The sequence below is a fragment of the Somniosus microcephalus genome, chromosome 3, assembly GCF_052327205.1.
Source record: "Somniosus microcephalus isolate GS21.2 chromosome 3, FLI_Smic_1.0, whole genome shotgun sequence".
Taxonomy (NCBI): domain Eukaryota; kingdom Metazoa; phylum Chordata; class Chondrichthyes; order Squaliformes; family Somniosidae; genus Somniosus; species Somniosus microcephalus.
In genome coordinates, this window is record NC_140989.1 from 126,315,459 (window position 1) to 126,334,561 (window position 19,103).

At 50.6% G+C, this 19,103-nt stretch overlaps 1 protein-coding gene and 1 pseudogene across 1 annotated transcript in view; both read left to right on the forward strand.

The window, feature by feature from the left end:
* The first annotated feature begins 2,697 nt into the window (after positions 1 to 2,697).
* On the forward strand, positions 2,698 to 3,891 carry LOC147121393 (uncharacterized; annotated as a pseudogene).
* Positions 3,892 to 7,402: 3,511 nt separating this feature from the next.
* slc1a4 (solute carrier family 1 member 4) overlaps positions 7,403 to 19,103 on the forward strand; it is a 96,401-nt gene continuing 84,700 nt past the window's right edge. The window contains exon 1 of the mRNA XM_085981615.1: positions 7,403 to 8,229. Within this exon, the coding sequence (XP_085837741.1) occupies positions 7,676 to 8,229 (554 nt within the window). The 5' untranslated portion in view covers positions 7,403 to 7,675. The remainder of the gene's footprint in view (positions 8,230 to 19,103) is intronic.

Consider the following 19,103-nt stretch of genomic DNA (forward strand, 5'->3'; position numbering starts at 1 on the left):
TTCAGGTTCTGCACCCTGAATTGGCAAGGTTATTTTTTGGATTGTTTGTGGTTAAATGGTTTCAAACTGCTGCTTTCTTCCTTTTTTTAACCAATGTGGGTAACGATAGCAACTCAACAGATATGTTGCATCATCCTCAGGCTTGTCACATGACCCAAACTGAAATTATTATGCTGAAATATTAGCTTTCCTATAATGAGAATGCCCAGACATTTATGCTGAAAATATTGAACGTTGTCACTTTATGGTACAAAAAAAACATTGCAGCTTCATGATCAAATAGTGTAAATGGTGGAACCAGATTAAATGAATAAAACTGTGTACAATTCTAATCAGTTGGTACAGTAGACTGAAGTCTTGGATATATACCTCTCCCTGCCCCAAGAAGGTTAAGGGGAGATTTAATGAAAGTGTTCAAAATGATGAGGGGCTATGATAGATTAAATAGGGAGAAACAGTTTCTACTGGCAGGAGGGTTCTTAACCAGAGGACACAGATTTTAGGTGATTGGCAAAAGAACCAGAGGGGAGATAATGATAACTTTTTTGTAATCAGCGAGTTGTTGTGATCTGGATTGCACTGCCTGAAAGGGTGGTGGAAGTAGATTCAATAATAACTTTCAAAAGAGAATCGGACAAATACATGAAGGGGAAAAAATGCAGGGTTCTGGGCAAAGAGCGGGGGCTGAGACTAATTTGATAGCTGTTTCAAAGTGCCGGCACAGGCATGATGGACTGAATGGCCTCCTTCTGTGCTGTATCTTTCTATGATTCAAATATTCACCATCTTACATTCGAGGGATGTCTTGGACCTGCACCTGCCTGTTCTTTACTGACGAGCCTTGCAATAGGCATTGGAATTGGAGCAGGTGACGACCTCCCATTATCCCACTCTCATTTGCATGTTGCCACTGATGTGTTGATGGGCGAGCCAAACATTCATCAACATCCTGACCAGAAAGTTAACTGGACCAGCCACATAAATACTGTGACAACGAGAGCAGGTCAGAGGCTAGGTAATCTGCGGCGAGTGTCTCACCTCCTGACTCCCCAAAGCCTATCCACCATCTAACAAGGCACAAGTCAGGAGTGTGATGGAATACTCTCCACTTGCCTGGATGAGTTCAGCTCCAACAACACTCAAGAAGCTCGACACCATCCAGGACAAAGCAGTCCGCTTGATTGGCATCCCATTCACCACCTTAAACATTCACTCCCTCCACCACTGGCGTACCGTGGCTGCAGTGTGTACCATCTACAAGATGCACTGCAGCAACTCGCCAAGGCTTCTTCAACAGCCCCAACACCTCCCAAATCTGCAACCTCTACCACATAGAAGGACAAGGGCAGCAGGCACATGGGAACACCATCACCTCCAAGTTTCCCTCCAAGTCATACAGCATCCTGACTTGGAAATATATTGCTGTTCCTTCATCGTCACTGGGTCAAAATCCTGGAACTCCCTCCCTAACAGCATTGTGGGAGAACCTTCATCGCAAGGACTGCAGCGGTTCAAGAAGGCGGCTCATCACCACCTTCTCAAGGGCAATTAGGGATGGGCAATAAATGCTGGCCTTGCCACAACGCCCACATCTCATGAATGAATGAAAAAAAATGATTCGGTTGGAAAATAAATCCTGGCAGACAGAGAGGTATTGGGGAGTAGCAGAACGCATAACCCAAGACAGTTTCCAACCCGTTTGCCAGGGATGTGCTGATGTTAAGGTGAGCGGAGAGAAAATGAAGAAGGCCAATTTTTCTGGAGGAATACAAACTTCGTGCTGCCTGGTCATTTACATGATTGCAATGCACAGCACAGCGCTGAATGTGCTGCTGAGCGGCTGTATGCTCAGCAGGGGGCCCAAGTTTGTGCAAGGCTAACTCAAATTAAAGCTAGCCTGCACTTCTTAAAGCCAGCCTGCGCCTCTTTACGGGGAGGTGCAGTTTGACGAGAGCAGGTGCTGGAAGTCATTGCAGAAGTGAGTTTGAACTGGCAGGGCAACAGGAATGGTATAACATTCCAGAGAGCAGATTCCAAGGTTCTCCAATGCAGCACTGGAGCCTTTAGTGCAGGAGGTGGACAGGAGGAGAGAGGTCCTGTTTCCACAAGGGCCCAGGAGGCCCTCCAGACAGAGACTGCAAAGGCAGTGGGAGCAGATAGCGGTGGAGGTAACTGCCAGCGCTGTTGCCCCGAGGACCTGGATGCCATGCTGAAAGAAATCCAATGACCTCACACAAGTGGTCAAGGCTAGTGAATGCATCTTCAAATGCCATACCCCACCAAATGCACCACTAGCCTCACACACTGTTCAATGCACCACACACCCATCACTCATCTACCAACAATCTCTATCAATCACGACTCATCCCTCGCATACATGCGCTCCACCTCACCCTCACACACTTACCACTGCTGCAAGCCTCATAGCCACATGCACAGCTTGCACACACTGCCAGCTATTCAACCATGACAGCCACATCAACCAAACACATTGCATCACACTCAGTGACACACTTCCCTCTCTCTTGCAGGAAAAGGTGGTGCACAATCGGAAACAGCAGCAGCTAATCGAAGGGGAACAGGTGTGTCTGCATATCTTAACCCCAATGGAGGAGACCGTACTTGGCATTATTGGAGCCAATGCTCCCTTTAAGCTGTGCAGCTGACCCAATGGCATTCTAATGGCAAAACCTGAGCATGCACGGTAATTTGAATGGGCCAGGCAGCCCCTTAAAGGGGTTGCACACCCAAAAATAATTAGCGGGTACATTGATTGGAGCTGCCGTGACTGAGGCCGTGGCCAGTGGCAGGGTTGAAACCATTGAAGATGACGGTATGCTCATACCTAATCCTCCTTCTCACATGCCTCATCTGACAATCTCTTCTGATTTACAAGATGTACATGGTGTAAGCATGCAGCCCTTGCTTTCCCCCCTCCCCTCACCTCAACCCTACCCTTGTGCCTTTCTCCTTTCAGACTCCCGAGAACTCCAACCTGGGCAGGCAGTGGTGGAAGAGGAAGAAGACACTGATGAAGAAGTAACACCATCACTCAATCTCACACTCGCAGCCACCAGCTCAGATACTGGCACTGTACATACTTTAGAGGGTAACATAGAGGCGGGATCTGCACATGGTGAGTCACTGGGCACAAGTAGGCTGCAGTCAGGGCAGGGGGAAAGGATAGCTCAGGTGCCAGCTCCCCGGAGGGCAAGGTCACACATGAGTTCTGCTGCACAGGACTCAGATTAGGACTTTGATGGGGCGGCCAACAGAAGAAGGCTGATGGGTATGCACAATGAAATGCTTGGTGCATTGGCAAGCCTGAATGCAATGTCAAGGAGCTTGGAGGAGTTTGGCACCAACCTTGCACAGGGCTTTGCACAGAGCTTGGAGCCCATCCTTTCCAACATGGAAGTGATGGGCAACTCCATTAGCACACTTGTGGACCCAACCATGATGCAGTGTCTGATGGCCGATGTCTCAGCTTCCATTGCAGCACAAGCAGAAGCCACCCAATGTCTGAGTGCTGTAGTGGAAGCTCAGACTGAAGTTATGCAAGTGCAGCTTGCTGATACGTAAGCACAGACTGCTGCCATCATGGCTGCGGTTACCAGTGCTGAAAGGAGCTTGCAAGGTGTCACAGCAGTCCAGCAATCTGTCCTCCAGCAGTTTACTAGGATTGCTGAGGCGCCGCCCCGAGGGAGTGGCAGTGGCTCCATGGAGCACGAACCTGCTGTCTTCTCTCAGGATGACAGCATTCATCCTCCCACCACTGCCACTCCGCCAGTGCCCTTGCTGTTGCCCGTCAGCCAGCCAGTCCAGACAGCTGCCACCCAGGCCGAGGTGGTGCAGGCCCAGCTTTGGATTACTAGGCCCAGAGATGCTTGAAGTTGTCCTACAAGGCCATCTGCAGTCTCCCCCACTGAAAGTCAACAGCCTTCCACCAGCCATGCTGCAGCCACTGGGGTAGCACTGTGTAGGAACATTAGGACACAACGAATCTTCAGACGCACTCCAGCGGACCCTGGAAGGAGCCCAACACATAAAAATTCATGGCCTGCTCACCTTCACAACCACTGGCAATGCCATCCTCGCCGTGCACAGAGGCTGCAGGTCTGCTTGCGACAGGCAGCTTATTTCAGTGAGCACCTCCTTAGTGAAGCAAAGACGTCGCATGCACTGTTCCTCGCTGAGGTTGAGGTAGGAGAATTGCTCCCTGAAGACCCTGGGTGAATATGGCCTCCTGCTGAAAGCCCTTCTCCCCCTCCTCCCTCTTCGAGCAGCTTGTCCTCCTCTGTGTCGCCTCTGCTCATTCTCCCTGTCATGCTGCAGGCCAAGGGGGGATACAAACTGTAGCATCTATGTCTGGAAGCAACAGGTTTGAACAGACGCCTTGAAGTGACCTGCCACACCACTCCCTGGACACTTTAGCAACTTCAAATAAGACACCAAACCAAGAAACACCTCTACAAACTCACCAAGAACCAGTCGAAATCAATCAGCAGCTAACCTGAAAGCAGGTGGTGATCCCTTTAAATAGCGCTGGGGGGGGGGGGGGGGGGTGGGGTCCTTCCTGCTCCTGAACGCATGCTCAGCTGCGGGAGGTTAGCTCCAGTGTTGAGGTCAGAAATGGCAGCACTGGCTTCAAATCAGCGCCGCACACTGACTGACGTCACGATCTGCGTACCCTGCATACTTCCGGCGCACGCTCCCTGCACCGACACAAATAATCTCACCAAAATGGCGTCTGGTGCGGCCCACGGCAGAAGTGTGCATGCACGGCGCAGACGCCATGGTCAACACAAAACGGCACCTGTAGCGCCAAATAAATCAGGCGCTACGGAGCCAAATTTCTAGGCCTTCAACTTTCAATGGAAAATAATTTGCAAAACATTAACTTTAAAGACAAATATTGTCCTTGGTAGTTATTATCATCATTAAATGTGCAAATACCTGCAGCTGAATAATGGTAAGTTGTTTCTATTTATATAGCAGCATCAACTGGCAATTTCACATGAAGGCTTACAACAGAGTTATGACTCTATGGGCAGGATTTTCATTGGGCCGTGGAGTCAGGATTGGAGGCATGCGGGGGGGTTAAAATCCTGAAATCAGGGGTCCCGACCCCATCCTGCACCCAAACCCGCCTCCATGCCAGTTTCAAAGGAGGCGGGTACCTGCCCCACACTGGAACCCACCTACCCGAGGCGGGAAGGGATTAGTGCCAATTAACTGCCTGTTAACAGGTAGTTAACAGGCAGTTTTTAGCCTAATCCCTATTTTCAAGGTTGAACTGTGGGATTCCCGACGGCTCCAAACCACGCCAAGTTAGAGGAGGCGGGCCGTCGGGTTGAAGGGCTTGGAGGGGTCGAGATGTCAGTGTTCAGGTGAGTGATGTGTGCATGAGTGCAAAGGTAAGTGTGTTTGGTGTGTCTAAAGTGATTAAATACGTTTTACATACCTTTTCTTACCTTTTCAGCCTTCCTTCCTTTAGGTCTTGGGAGTCCCTCATCTCACCGGCACAGAAAGCAGAATGGCTGCGAACTGTCAAAAGTGACAGCCTGCAGCTTTCTGTGCAGGAGAGATTTCTAACTGAGTCTGTGGAGAAGGACTCATGTTAAAAGTAAGACTGTCAGTGTTTGACAGCTTCAAACAGCTGTGAAACACTGATATTTCATCTGTCAATAGCTCTTGACAGATGAAATTTCAGTCTGTGATGTCACCTGTTGCCAGGTGGCCCTCAATTGGCCTGCTGAGCCCGCTGGGCGGGCTCAACAAGGTCAATCAAGTTAAAATCGCATGGATTGGCCGCATCTCGATGGAGGCGGGACTACAACCCTGAAAGTTGTAGTCCCGCCTCCAACCCGACTCCTGAATGAAAATCCTGCCCTTTGACTCTATTGACTCTATGCCAGAACAAAGATGAACTTGCAACTTACAATTACAAAACCTTTATTTTTGGTGTTCCGATTTCCCCTATGGTTTTCAGCTCTTATCCCTCTTGCTTGTTTCCACTGGCAACCACTGTCCTTTGGTAATTTATCCAAGTGGCCATTCTTGATGTGCAGCTCTGAATTTTGGCAAGTTATTTGAACCGTGGGAGTTTTTTTTTGTTTCAAAAATATACTTTATTCAGAAAAATTTAGTTCGAATACATTACAGTACAATCCATATCAATTACATACAGATCATATTTTATATCGTACAGTCCAGGTTCAATACATTACATGGCACTCACTTTCGTTTCATGCCAGTTACATTTCAAATGTTATGTACATTTACATTCAGACAATTTGATACATACGGCCCGAGGGGGTTTTTATACTGGTTTCAGCCCCTCGGTGTACACTGGCGGGAGGGCCTTAAACTGTGGCCCTTCCCCATCGTGCCTTTGCGGCGGCGGCACCAACCTTTAGTGCGTCCCTCAGCACGTACTCCTGGACCTTGGAATGTGCCAGGCTGCAACACTCGGTCGTGGACAACTCCTTGCTCTGGAAGACCAGCAAGTTTCGGTCAGACCAAAGGGCGTCTTTCATCGAGCTTAGAAGAATGAGGGGTGATCTCATTGAAACATATGTCTTAAGGGGCTTGACAGGGTAGATGCTGGGAGGATGTTTCCCCTGGCTGGGGAGTCTAGAACCAGGGGTCACAGTCTCAGAATAAAGGGTTGGCCATTTAAGACTGAGATGAGGAGAGATTTCTTCACTCAGAGAATCTTTGGAATTCTCTGCCCCAGAGGGCTGTGCATGCTGAGCCTTTGAGTATATTCAAGGCTGAGATCGATAGATTTTTGGACTCTAGGGGAATCAAGGGTTATGGAGATTGGGGGGGTAAGTGGAGTTGAGGTCTATGATCAGCCATGATCTTATTGAATGGTGGAGCAGGCTCGAGGGGCCGAATGGCCGACTCCTGCTCTTATTTCTTATGTTCTTACAAAATATGAATTACCAGCCCTAAACGGTTGTGGCGAGATTAATTCACATTAACGCCATAAATCCAGCAATTTCATGGCACACAATGAAATTCAAGGGGACGCTCATGGCGAAGTTGCCATTTTTTTCGATTATGTCGAGATAAATCATCTAGTAATTTGTGGGGAATCTTACGATCTATCCCTTCCCTTCGCCACAAATTACTGGACTTTTTTTTAACGAACTAATAATGACCTGCGCCGTGAATTTGCCGTTATTTTTCCAGCAAATTCCGGGCCATTATTATGCAGATACTATTTACATATTTACTTAACAGTTGCCCCGGGCCCCCCCCCCCTCCAATATTGGCAGCTTGACAGTGGAAATTGGATCTGTTTAGAGAAAGTGCTGACAGAAAGCTAATCCTGGAGTCAGTGATCTGTGTGTGGGGGAAATAAATGCCTTTGGAGCTGCATATTCCTGAAGACACTAAACATCGCAAATTGCAGAAACCGTCTTAGCCTTCGCACATAAAAACTTTCCCGAGCCTTCTTCAGCATTAATAATGAATATAAGCAGGCAGCAGTAATATCGGCGCTGGTTGCATCATCCGATCGGGTTTCCCCTCCTCCTCATTCCACAGGCAGAGCACTGAAGCATTATTAGATCCTCACAGTCTCAGCAACACATCGGCAAAACCGCTTACCCTTCCAGCTGCAGACTGCACTTCTCTCCACAGGGTCGGGCCAAGCATATTCAACATGCAGAAAGGACCCGAGCCGGTTGCGAATGGACATATTGGCCTGAAGAGCCGCCCGGCTTGTACTATTGACGGGTTGGCCAGAGTTGGGTCTCAGGATGTACCAAGAGCAGAGCAGAAACTGTCAGCCATGGGCAAGGTCTTGGGCTTCCTCAGGAGAAACTCCCTGGTGATATTCACCGTCTCCGGGGTGCTGGTTGGAGTGGCAGTCGGGCTGGGCGTGAGGAAGCTGCACATCTCCCGGACTCACATGGTTTATTTCGCCTTCCCCGGCGAGGTCTTCCTCCGGCTGTTGAAGATGGTGATCCTGCCCGTGGTCTTCTGCAGCCTGGTGTCGGGAGCAGCAAGCCTGGACACCAAAGCCCTGGGCAAACTGGGGGGTAAAGCCATCCTCTTCTTCGCCCTCACCACGCTCATCGGCTCGACAGTTGGCGTCGCTCTGGGGTTGATCATCAAACCAGGACAACACGCCCAGGCTGAGAACACCAACACCCCGGCCTTAGGCTCCGGGCTCCTCGCCAAAGAAGCCGCAGACTCCTTTCTAGATCTTTTCAGGTAAAAAAAAGGGAAGTTAACTGGGGTTGTTCTTCTTGGAGCAGAGGAGGTTATGGGGAGATTTAATAGAGGTGTTCAAAATTATGAGGGGTTTTGAAAAAAGTAAATAACGATTAAGTGTTTCCTTTAGCAAGTGGGTTGGTAACCAAACGACACATATTTAAGATAATTGGCAAAAAAAAGGCCAAGGGGGAGATGAGGATAATTTTTTTACACAGCGAGTTGTTATGATCTGGAATGCACTGCCTGAAAGGGTGGTGGACGTAGACTCAATAATAACTTTCAATAGGGAATTGGCTAAATAATTGAAAAGGAAACATTTGCAACACTGAGACAATGACTGAGACTGAGACTGAAAATTAGAACAAGACAAGACCGAGAACAAGAACAAGAACCAGACCGAGAATGAAACCCAGACCGAGAATGCAAAGGAGACTGAGCCAGAGACAGAGACTGAGACTGGGAAAGAGCGGGGGAATGGGATTAATTGGACAGCTCTTTCACAGGCACGATGGGCTGAATGGCCTCCTTCTGTGCTGTATCATCCTATGATTCTATGAGATGGTCCATGTTTATCAGTGAGGGGAGCGCTGCGTGAACTCGGCACATCATGCAATTCATTGGGAACATGGGCAGCATGGAGTCAACAATATCCTACAAGAGCTAGGGTGAGTTAGTGCCACGAACTTATATTGGAGGTAAATTGTTGTTTTTATGTTGTGCGTTTAAATAGTTGATCGAAATGACAGCAAGTGCACAAAGCTCAGGGTTCCTGTTGCATGGATTTAGAGAGTTATATAGTTCTTGGTGAAGGGACATGTCTGACCAATGACGAGAACCATGCTTTTTCAGTGAACTCAAAGCACCGCCTGAGATTCAAGATTCAGAAGGTAACATGCTGATATGGCCAGGCAGGTTCAGCAGAGGTCAGTCTCCGTCTCTGTCTCAGCCTCCTCCGCGTTCTCGATCTGGGTCTCATTCTGGGTCTGGTTCTTGTTCATGGTCTTGTCTTGTTCTCATTCTCAGTCATTGTCTCAGTCATTGTCTCAGTCATTGTCTCATCATTGTCTCAGTCTTTGTCTCAGTCTTTGTCTCAGTCTCAGTCATTGTCTCAGTCATTGTCTCAGTCATTGTCTCAGTCATTGTCTCATCATTGTCTCAGTCTTTGTCTCAGTCATTGTCTCAGTCTCAGTCATTGTCTCAGTCTCAGTCATTGTCTCAGTCTCAGTCATTGTCTCAGTCTCAGTCTTTGTCTCAGTCATTGTCTCAGTCATTGTCTCAGTCTCAGTCATTGTCTCAGTCTCAGTCATTGTCTCAGTCTCAGTCTTTGTCTCAGTCATTGTCTCAGTCTCAGTCTTTGTCTCAGTCATTGTCTCAGTCTCAGTCTCAGTCATTGTCTCAGTCTCAGTCATTGTCTCAGTCTCAGTCTCAGTCATTGTCTCAGTCTCAGTCTTTGTCTCAGTCATTGTCTCAGTCTCAGTCTCAGTCATTGTCTCAGTCATTGTCTCAGTCTCAGTCATTGTCTCAGTCTCAGTCTTTGTCTCAGTCATTGTCTCAGTCTCAGTCATTGTCTCAGTCATTGTCTCAGTCTCAGTCATTGTCTCAGTCATTGTCTCAGTCTCAGTCTTTGTCTCAGTCATTGTCTCAGTCTCAGTCTCAGTCATTGTCTCAGTCTCAGTCTCAGTCATTGTCTCAGTCTCAGTCATTGTCTCAGTCTCAGTCATTGTCTCAGTCATTGTCTCATCATTGTCTCAGTCTCAGTCCAGTCTCAGTCTCGGTCCAGTCTCAGTCTCAGTCTCAGTCCAGTCTCAGTCTCAGTCTCAGTCTCAGTCTCAGTCTCAGTCCAGTCTCGGTCCAGTCTCGGTCCAGTCTCAGTCTCAGTCTCAGTCTCAGTCCAGTCTCAGTCTCGGTCTCGGTCTCGGTCCAGTCTCGGTCTCAGTCTCAGTCTCAGTCTCAGTCTCAGCCCAGTCTCAGTCTCAGTCCAGTCTCAGTCTCGGTCTCGGTCTCGGTCCAGTCTCAGTCTCAGTCTCAGTCCAGTCTCAGTCTCAGTCCAGTCTCAGTCTCAGTCTCGGTCTCGGTCCAGTCTCAGTCTCAGTCTCAGTCCAGTCTCAGTCTCAGTCCAGTCTCAGTCTCAGTCTCAGTCTCAGTCCAGTCTCAGTCCAGTCTCAGTCTCAGTCCAGTCTCAGTCTCAGTCTCGGTCTCGGTCCAGTCTCAGTCTCAGTCTCAGTCCAGTCTCAGTCTCAGTCCAGTCTCAGTCTCAGTCTCGGTCCAGTCTCAGTCTCAGTCTCAGTCCAGTCTCAGTCTCAGTCCAGTCTCAGTCTCAGTCTCAGTCTCAGTCTCGGTCTCAGTCTCAGTCTCAGTCTCAGTCTCAGTCTCAGTCCAGTCTCGGTCCAGTCTCGGTCCAGTCTCGGTCCAGTCTCAGTCTCAGTCTCAGTCCAGTCTCGGTCCAGTCTCGGTCCAGTCTCGGTCCAGTCTCAGTCTCAGTCTCAGTCTCAGTCCAGTCTCAGTCTCAGTCTCAGTCTCAGTCTCGGTCCAGTCTCAGTCTCAGTCTCAGTCTCAGTCTCGGTCCAGTCTCAGTCTCAGTCTCAGTCTCAGTCCAGTCTCGGTCCAGTCTCAGTCTCAGTCTCAGTCTCGGTCCAGTCTCAGTCTCAGTCTCACTCTCAGTCCAGTCTCAGTCGCAGTCTCGGTCTCAGTCTCGGTCCAGTCTCGGTCCAGTCTCAGTCTCGGTCCAGTCTCAGTCTCAGTCTCAGTCTCAGTCTCGGTCCAGTCTCGGTCTCAGTCTCAGTCTCGGTCTCAGTCTCAGTCTCAGTCTCGGTCCAGTCTCGGTCTCGGTCTCAGTCTCAGTCTCAGTCTCAGTCTCAGTCTCAGTCTCAGTCTCAGTCTCGGTCCAGTCTCGGTCTCAGTCTCAGTCTCGGTCCAGTCTCGGTCTCAGTCTCAGTCTCGGTCCAGTCTCGGTCTCAGTCTCAGTCTCAGTCTCGGTCCAGTCTCAGTCTCAGTCTCGGTCTCAGTCTCGGTCCAGTCTCGGTCTCAGTCTCAGTCTCAGTCTCAGTCTCAGTCTCAGTCCAGTCTCGGTCTCGGTCTCAGTCCAGTCTCGGTCTCAGTCTCAGTCTCAGTCTCACTCTCAGTCTCAGTCTCGGTCCAGTCTCAGTCTCAGTCTCAGTCTCAGTCTCAGTCCAGTCTCAGTCTCGGTCTCAGTCCAGTCTCGGTCCAGTCTCGGTCTCAGTCTCAGTCTCAGTCTCAGTCTCAGTCTCGGTCTCGGTCTCAGTCTCAGTCTCAGTCTCGGTCTCGGTCTCAGTCTCAGTCTCAGTCTCAGTCCAGTCTCAGTCCAGTCTCAGTCTCAGTCTCAGTCTCAGTCTCAGTCTCGGTCTCGGTCTCGGTCTCAGTCCAGTCTCGGTCTCAGTCTCGGTCCAGTCTCAGTCTCAGTCTCAGTCTCAGTCTCAGTCTCGGTCTCAGTCCAGTCTCAGTCTCGGTCCAGTCTCGGTCTAGTCTCAGTCTCAGTCTCAGTCTCAGTCTCAGTCTCAGTCTCAGTCCAGTCTCGGTCCAGTCTCGGTCCAGTCTCGGTCCAGTCTCAGTCTCAGTCTCAGTCCAGTCTCGGTCCAGTCTCGGTCCAGTCTCGGTCCAGTCTCAGTCTCAGTCTCAGTCTCAGTCCAGTCTCAGTCTCAGTCTCAGTCTCAGTCTCGGTCCAGTCTCAGTCTCAGTCTCAGTCTCAGTCTCGGTCCAGTCTCAGTCTCAGTCTCAGTCTCAGTCCAGTCTCGGTCCAGTCTCAGTCTCAGTCTCAGTCTCGGTCCAGTCTCAGTCTCAGTCTCACTCTCAGTCCAGTCTCAGTCGCAGTCTCGGTCTCAGTCTCGGTCCAGTCTCGGTCCAGTCTCAGTCTCGGTCCAGTCTCAGTCTCAGTCTCAGTCTCAGTCTCGGTCCAGTCTCGGTCTCAGTCTCAGTCTCGGTCTCAGTCTCAGTCTCAGTCTCAGTCTCGGTCCAGTCTCGGTCTCGGTCTCAGTCTCAGTCTCAGTCTCAGTCTCAGTCTCAGTCTCAGTCTCAGTCTCGGTCCAGTCTCGGTCTCAGTCTCAGTCTCGGTCCAGTCTCGGTCTCAGTCTCAGTCTCGGTCCAGTCTCGGTCTCAGTCTCAGTCTCAGTCTCGGTCCAGTCTCAGTCTCAGTCTCGGTCTCAGTCTCGGTCCAGTCTCGGTCTCAGTCTCAGTCTCAGTCTCAGTCTCAGTCTCAGTCCAGTCTCGGTCTCGGTCTCAGTCCAGTCTCGGTCTCAGTCTCAGTCTCAGTCTCACTCTCAGTCTCAGTCTCGGTCCAGTCTCAGTCTCAGTCTCAGTCTCAGTCTCAGTCCAGTCTCAGTCTCGGTCTCAGTCCAGTCTCGGTCCAGTCTCGGTCTCAGTCTCAGTCTCAGTCTCAGTCTCAGTCTCGGTCTCGGTCTCAGTCTCAGTCTCAGTCTCGGTCTCGGTCTCAGTCTCAGTCTCAGTCTCAGTCCAGTCTCAGTCCAGTCTCAGTCTCAGTCTCAGTCTCAGTCTCAGTCTCGGTCTCGGTCTCGGTCTCAGTCCAGTCTCGGTCTCAGTCTCGGTCCAGTCTCAGTCTCAGTCTCAGTCTCAGTCTCAGTCTCGGTCTCAGTCCAGTCTCAGTCTCGGTCCAGTCTCGGTCTAGTCTCAGTCTCAGTCTCAGTCTCAGTCTCAGTCTCAGTCTCAGTCTCGGTCTCAGTCCAGTCTCGGTCCAGTCTCAGTCTCGGTCCAGTCTCGGTCCAGTCTCAGTCTCAGTCTCAGTCTCAGTCCAGTCTCAGTCTCAGTCTCAGTCTCGGTCTCAGTCTCAGTCTCAGTCTCGGTCTCAGTCCAGTCTCAGTCTCAGTCCAGTCTCGGTCCAGTCTCAGTCTCGGTCTCAGTCTCGGTCCAGTCTCAGTCTCAGTCTCAGTCTCAGTCTCAGTCTCAGTCTCAGTCTCGGTCTCAGTCCAGTCTCGGTCCAGTCTCAGTCTCGGTCCAGTCTCGGTCCAGTCTCAGTCTCAGTCCAGTCTCAGTCTCAGTCTCAGTCTCGGTCTCAGTCTCAGTCTCAGTCTCAGTCTCGGTCTCAGTCCAGTCTCAGTCTCAGTCCAGTCTCGGTCCAGTCTCAGTCTCGGTCTCAGTCTCGGTCCAGTCTCAGTCTCAGTCTCAGTCTCAGTCTCAGTCTCAGTCTCAGTCTCGGTCTCAGTCCAGTCTCGGTCCAGTCTCGGTCCAGTCTCAGTCTCGGTCCAGTCTCGGTCCAGTCTCAGTCTCAGTCTCAGTCTCAGTCCAGTCTCAGTCTCAGTCTCAGTCTCGGTCTCGGTCTCAGTCTCAGTCTCAGTCTCAGTCCAGTCTCAGTCCAGTCTCAGTCCAGTCTCAGTCTCAGTCTCGGTCTCGGTCTCGGTCTCGGTCTCAGTCTCAGTCTCAGTCCAGTCTCGGTCTCGGTCTCGGTCTCGGTCTCGGTCTCGGTCTCAGTCCAGTCTCGGTCCAGTATCGGTCTCAGTCTCAGTCCAGTCTCGGTCCAGTCTCAGTCCAGTCTCAGTCTCAGTCCAGTCTCAGTCTCAGTCTCAGTCTCGGTCTCAGTCTCAGTCTCAGTCTCAGTCTCAGTCCAGTCTCAGTCCAGTCTCAGTCCAGTCTCAGTCTCAGTCTCGGTCTCGGTCTCGGTCTCGGTCTCGGTCTCAGTCTCAGTCTCAGTCCAGTCTCGGTCTCGGTCTCGGTCTCAGTCCAGTCTCGGTCCAGTCTCGGTCTCAGTCTCAGTCCAGTCTCGGTCCAGTCTCAGTCCAGTCTCAGTCTCAGTCTCAGTCTCAGTCTCAGTCTCAGTCTCGGTCCAGTCTCAGTCTCGGTCTCGGTCTCGGTCTCAGTCTCAGTCCAGTCTCAGTCATTGTCTCAGTCTCAGTCTCGGTCCAGTCTCGGTCTCGGTCTCGCTCTCGGTCTCGGTCTCGGTCTCGGTCTCAGTCTCAGTCTCGGTCTCGGTCTCAGTCTCAGTCTCAGTCTCGGTCATTGTCTCAGTCTCGGTCTCGGTCTCAGTCCAGTCTCGGTCCAGTCTCAGTCTCAGTCTCGGTCTCGGTCTCAGTCTCGGTCTCGGTCTCGGTCTCGGTCTCGGTCTCAGTCTCAGTCTCGGTCTCGGTCTCGGTCTCGGTCTCGGTCTCAGTCTCAGTCTCAGTCTCGGTCATTGTCTCAGTCTCGGTCTCGGTCTCAGTCCAGTCTCGGTCTCAGTCTCAGTCTCAGTCTCAGTCTCAGTCTCAGTCTCAGTCCCGTCTCGGTCTCAGTCTCAGCCTCGGTCCAGTCTCGGTCTCGGTCTCGGTCTCGGTCTCGGTCTCGGTCTCAGTCTCAGTCTCGGTCTCAGTCTCAGTCTCAGTCCCGTCTCGGTCTCAGTCTCAGTCTCGGTCTCGGTCTCGGTCTCGGTCTCGGTCTCAGTCTCAGTCTCAGTCCAGTCTCGGTCTCGGTCTCGGTCTCGGTCTCAGTCCAGTCTCGGTCCAGTCTCGGTCTCAGTCTCAGTCCAGTCTCGGTCCAGTCTCAGTCCAGTCTCAGTCTCAGTCTCAGTCTCAGTCTCAGTCTCAGTCTCGGTCCAGTCTCAGTCTCGGTCTCGGTCTCGGTCTCAGTCTCAGTCCAGTCTCAGTCATTGTCTCAGTCTCAGTCTCGGTCCAGTCTCGGTCTCGGTCTCGCTCTCGGTCTCGGTCTCGGTCTCGGTCTCAGTCTCAGTCTCGGTCTCGGTCTCAGTCTCAGTCTCAGTCTCGGTCATTGTCTCAGTCTCGGTCTCGGTCTCAGTCCAGTCTCGGTCCAGTCTCAGTCTCAGTCTCGGTCTCGGTCTCAGTCTCGGTCTCAGTCTCGGTCTCGGTCTCGGTCTCAGTCTCGGTCTCGGTCTCAGTCTCAGTCTCAGTCTCGGTCATTGTCTCAGTCTCGGTCTCGGTCTCAGTCCAGTCTCGGTCTCAGTCTCAGTCTCAGTCTCAGTCTCAGTCTCAGTCTCAGTCTCAGTCCCGTCTCGGTCTCAGTCTCAGCCTCGGTCCAGTCTCGGTCTCGGTCTCGGTCTCGGTCTCGGTCTCGGTCTCAGTCTCAGTCTCGGTCTCAGTCTCAGTCTCAGTCCCGTCTCGGTCTCAGTCTCAGCCTCGGTCCAGTCTCGGTCTCGGTCTCGGTCTCGGTCTCGGTCTCGGTCTCGGTCTCAGTCTCGGTCTCGGCCTCAGTCTCAGTCCCGTCTCGGTCTCAGTCTCAGTCTCAGTCCCGTCTCGGTCTCAGTCTCAGCCTCGGTCCAGTCTCGGTCTCGGTCTCGGTCTCAGTCTCAGTCTCGGTCTCAGTCTCAGTCTCAGTCTCGGTCTCAGTCTCAGCCTCGGTCCAGTCTCGGTCTCGGTCTCGGTCTCAGTCTCAGTCTCGGTCTCAGTCTCAGTCTCAGTCTCGGTCTCAGTCTCAGTCTCGGTCCAGTCTCGGTCTCAGTCTCAGTCTCAGTCCACATTGTGTCATCTGTAGTTGCTGTTATTGTTTTATATAGAATTACATAGAATGTACAGAACAGAAACAGGCCTTTTGAGCCGCAGAATACCCAGCCTCTGACCTGCTCTTGTTGCCACATTAATTATGTGGCTGGGCCAGTTAAGTTCCAGAATGTTTCACGTGTGGGAATTTTTCACATGTGGGAATTTTTCACGTGTGGGAATTTTTCACGTCTGGGAACCCCTCTTCACCTTACCCTAGTAGCATATCCTTCTAATCCTTTCTCCCATCTGTATTTATCAAGCTCCCCCTTAAATGCATCTGTGTTATTCTCCTTAGAAGGGAATTAGATCAGCCATGATCTCATTGAATGGCAGAACAGGCTCAAGGGGCCGCAAGGCCTACTCCTGTTCCTATGTAAAGAAGTTTCTTCAGAATTCCTTATTTTTTTTTAGTGACTATCTTGTATTTATGGTCTCCCCCACAAGTGGAAACATCTTCTCTACGTCTACCCTATGAAACCCCTTCATAATTTTAAAGACCTCTTAATTTTAAAGATCTATTAGATCACCTTCAGCCTTCTATTTTCTAGAGAAAAGAGCCCCAGCCTGTTCACAGCCTTTCCTGATAGTTATAACCTGGTATTATTCTGGTAAATCTTTTTTGCACCTTCTCTGGTGCCTCTATATCCTTGTTGTAATATGGAGACCTGCGTGCACAGCACTCTGTAGTCTAACCAAGGTTCGATACAAGTTTAACACAACTTCTCTGCTTTTCAACTCTATCCCTCTAGAAATGAACCCAGTGCTTGGTTTGCTTTTTTTTTAAGGCCTTATTAACCTGCGTCGCTACTTTTAATGATTAATGTTTCTGTTCCTCTAGATCCCTTTGCTCCACTACCCCATTTAGGCTTAGTATCCAAGCAGTATGTGGCCTCCTTATTCTTCTTACCAAAATGCACTGCCTCACTTTAATACTGTCATTTGGGTCTTTGAATTGTGCACACGTGAACCTTTCCCACACGTAACAAATTCCCACATGTGAAACATTCCCACACGTGAACCTTTCCCACACGTGACAAATTCCCACATGTGAAACATTCCCACACGTGAACCTTTCCCACATGTGAATCTTTCCCACACGTGAAACATTCCCACATGTGAACCTTTCCCACACATGAAACATTCCCACACATGAACCTTTCCCACACGTGAACCTTTCCCACACGTAGATCTTTCCCACACGTGAACGTTTCCCACACGTGAACCTTTCCCACATGTGAATCTTTCCCACACGTGAAACATTCCCACATGTGAACCTTTCCCACACATGAAACATTCCCACACATGAACCTTTCCCACACGTGAACCTTTCCCACACGTAGATCTTTCCCACACGTGAACGTTTCCCACACGTGAACCTTTCCCACACGTAGATCTTTCCCACACGTGAACGTTTCCCACACGTGAACCTTTCCCACGCGTTGAAACCTTTATTTTTGCAAATAAATACAAGGGTGCGTCCGTTTCATTTCTGAAGCTCTTTTTACACCTCCTTCCCTCCCCCCCCCCCCCCTGCCAACACTGGGGTGTTTCGAGCACAAACTGAACATGGAGGAGGGTCAAGGCTGCAGCTTCGAGGCCTGTCCAGTGCGCACGAGGTTAACACCTACAACTGCTGAGACTCAGACAGGACCGAGGGTTTGGGAGGTTATACCAGAGGAGCAGTGAAGCTGATAAGAACATTTCTAACAAACGCTACAGCAGATTACTTTTAGTACAAAGTTTACACCCTACTCCACAATGGTAAACATAAAGGAAAATTGAACGCAGAATTATAATTTAGTGTTGGAATAGTTTGTTACATTGTCAATGGGCTGAATTTTTACCCGTGAGTGTGTTCAGGTGCGAGGGGGCCGCATAGTGGGTCATCATCATGAACTCTCCATCAGTGGGCTCTCCACTGTGTGTTTAACTGAACTAGATCAATTGACTGAGTCATGCGGGTTTCCCGGCCAATTAACTGGAGCGAGTCTGATGACGTCATGGACGACTCGCCTTCAGCTCACCTGTTTAAAGGAGCCTTTACACATCAGAGTTGAAGGTTGTTGTAGGAGGGTCTGAGGTGGTTGTGAGAGGTGCCTGTTGCTGTTACATCCAATACTTTGACTGTGAGGGTGCAAGCATTTATAGCCAAGGACACAGTCTCAGCGCCAGAAGGCTTTCTGATTCCTCCCTGGATATCCTGCTCCAGGGAGTGAGAACACGGAAGGAGGTCCTCTTCCCTGGTGATGGCAGGAAAAAGCCAGCCACTGAAACAAAGAGGGTATGGCTGGAGATCGACCATGAAGTGAGCAGCAGGGGTGTTGTGAACTGCTCCTGGATGCAGTGTAGGAAGAGATTTAATGACCACAGGAGGTCAGGAAAGGTGAGCACAATGTTACATTCAACTACATCCTGATGTGCGTGTCACCCCAACCCCATCACTCTGCCTTCCCAAGCCTACTCCTGCACGCCACTCCTCACACCAACCTCCCCTGCAGATGCACCCATCCCTCACTGTCTGTTCACCTACTCACATCCCCATCTGAGTGTCCACCACTGACACTCACCTTCATCCTAATGCAATCATAGAAAGTAACACTACAGAAAGAGGCCAGTTGGCAATGTCACGCCACTCCCTTATAGTCACCCTCTACAGATGTAGCCCATCCATCCCTTACACCCATTTCATCACTCTCACTCAAAGTTCACTTCTTTCCCTCCTTGCAGGAGAAGAGAGCCCAGAACAACAGGGGGAGACTGAGAACCGGAGGTAGCCCTCCTATTTACAATACATTGACGCCAGCAGAGGAGGAGGCACTGGAATTAAGTGGAGTGACAGAGCTGCTTGCGGTGGGAGATGGAGAGAGGGGGACCTCCCAGCAACCTGGTGACAGAATTAAATCTCATACATCCACATGGCATACAACAGTCACTTGTGGTGACTTGATGTAGGAAGCCAGTGAAATATCATGATGTCCATAATGGTAACCTTACACATTCTTATCATAAGAGTTCTAATTCATGTCTTTACTCTCCCACAGGTAATCAAGTGCCCCCCAACCGTCCAGCCGGAGGAAGAAGATGACTCCTCAGAGGAAGCGCCACACTCTGAGGGTGCACCGTCACCAGACACAAGCGCACCCAGCACCAGCGCAGACATGCGCACCTCGATGGGGCCAGGGAGAGAGAGAGTAGTGTTGTCACCTGGTGTCTCACAGATCACAAGTGAGCAAGAGCAGATGGTGGAGTCAGGGACAGCAGTGGAGAGTCCTCACCAGAGAGCACAGGACGCTCCCAGCTCTGCTCAGACTGATGCAGATGCTGAACCTCGGGGGCCGTCGACAAAGAGGGTGATCTTGGAGGAGCAGCAACAAATGCACGAGGCTCTGGCAGCTTCTCCAGCCACGATGTGCCGATTGTAGAGGAATGGAGGAGTCC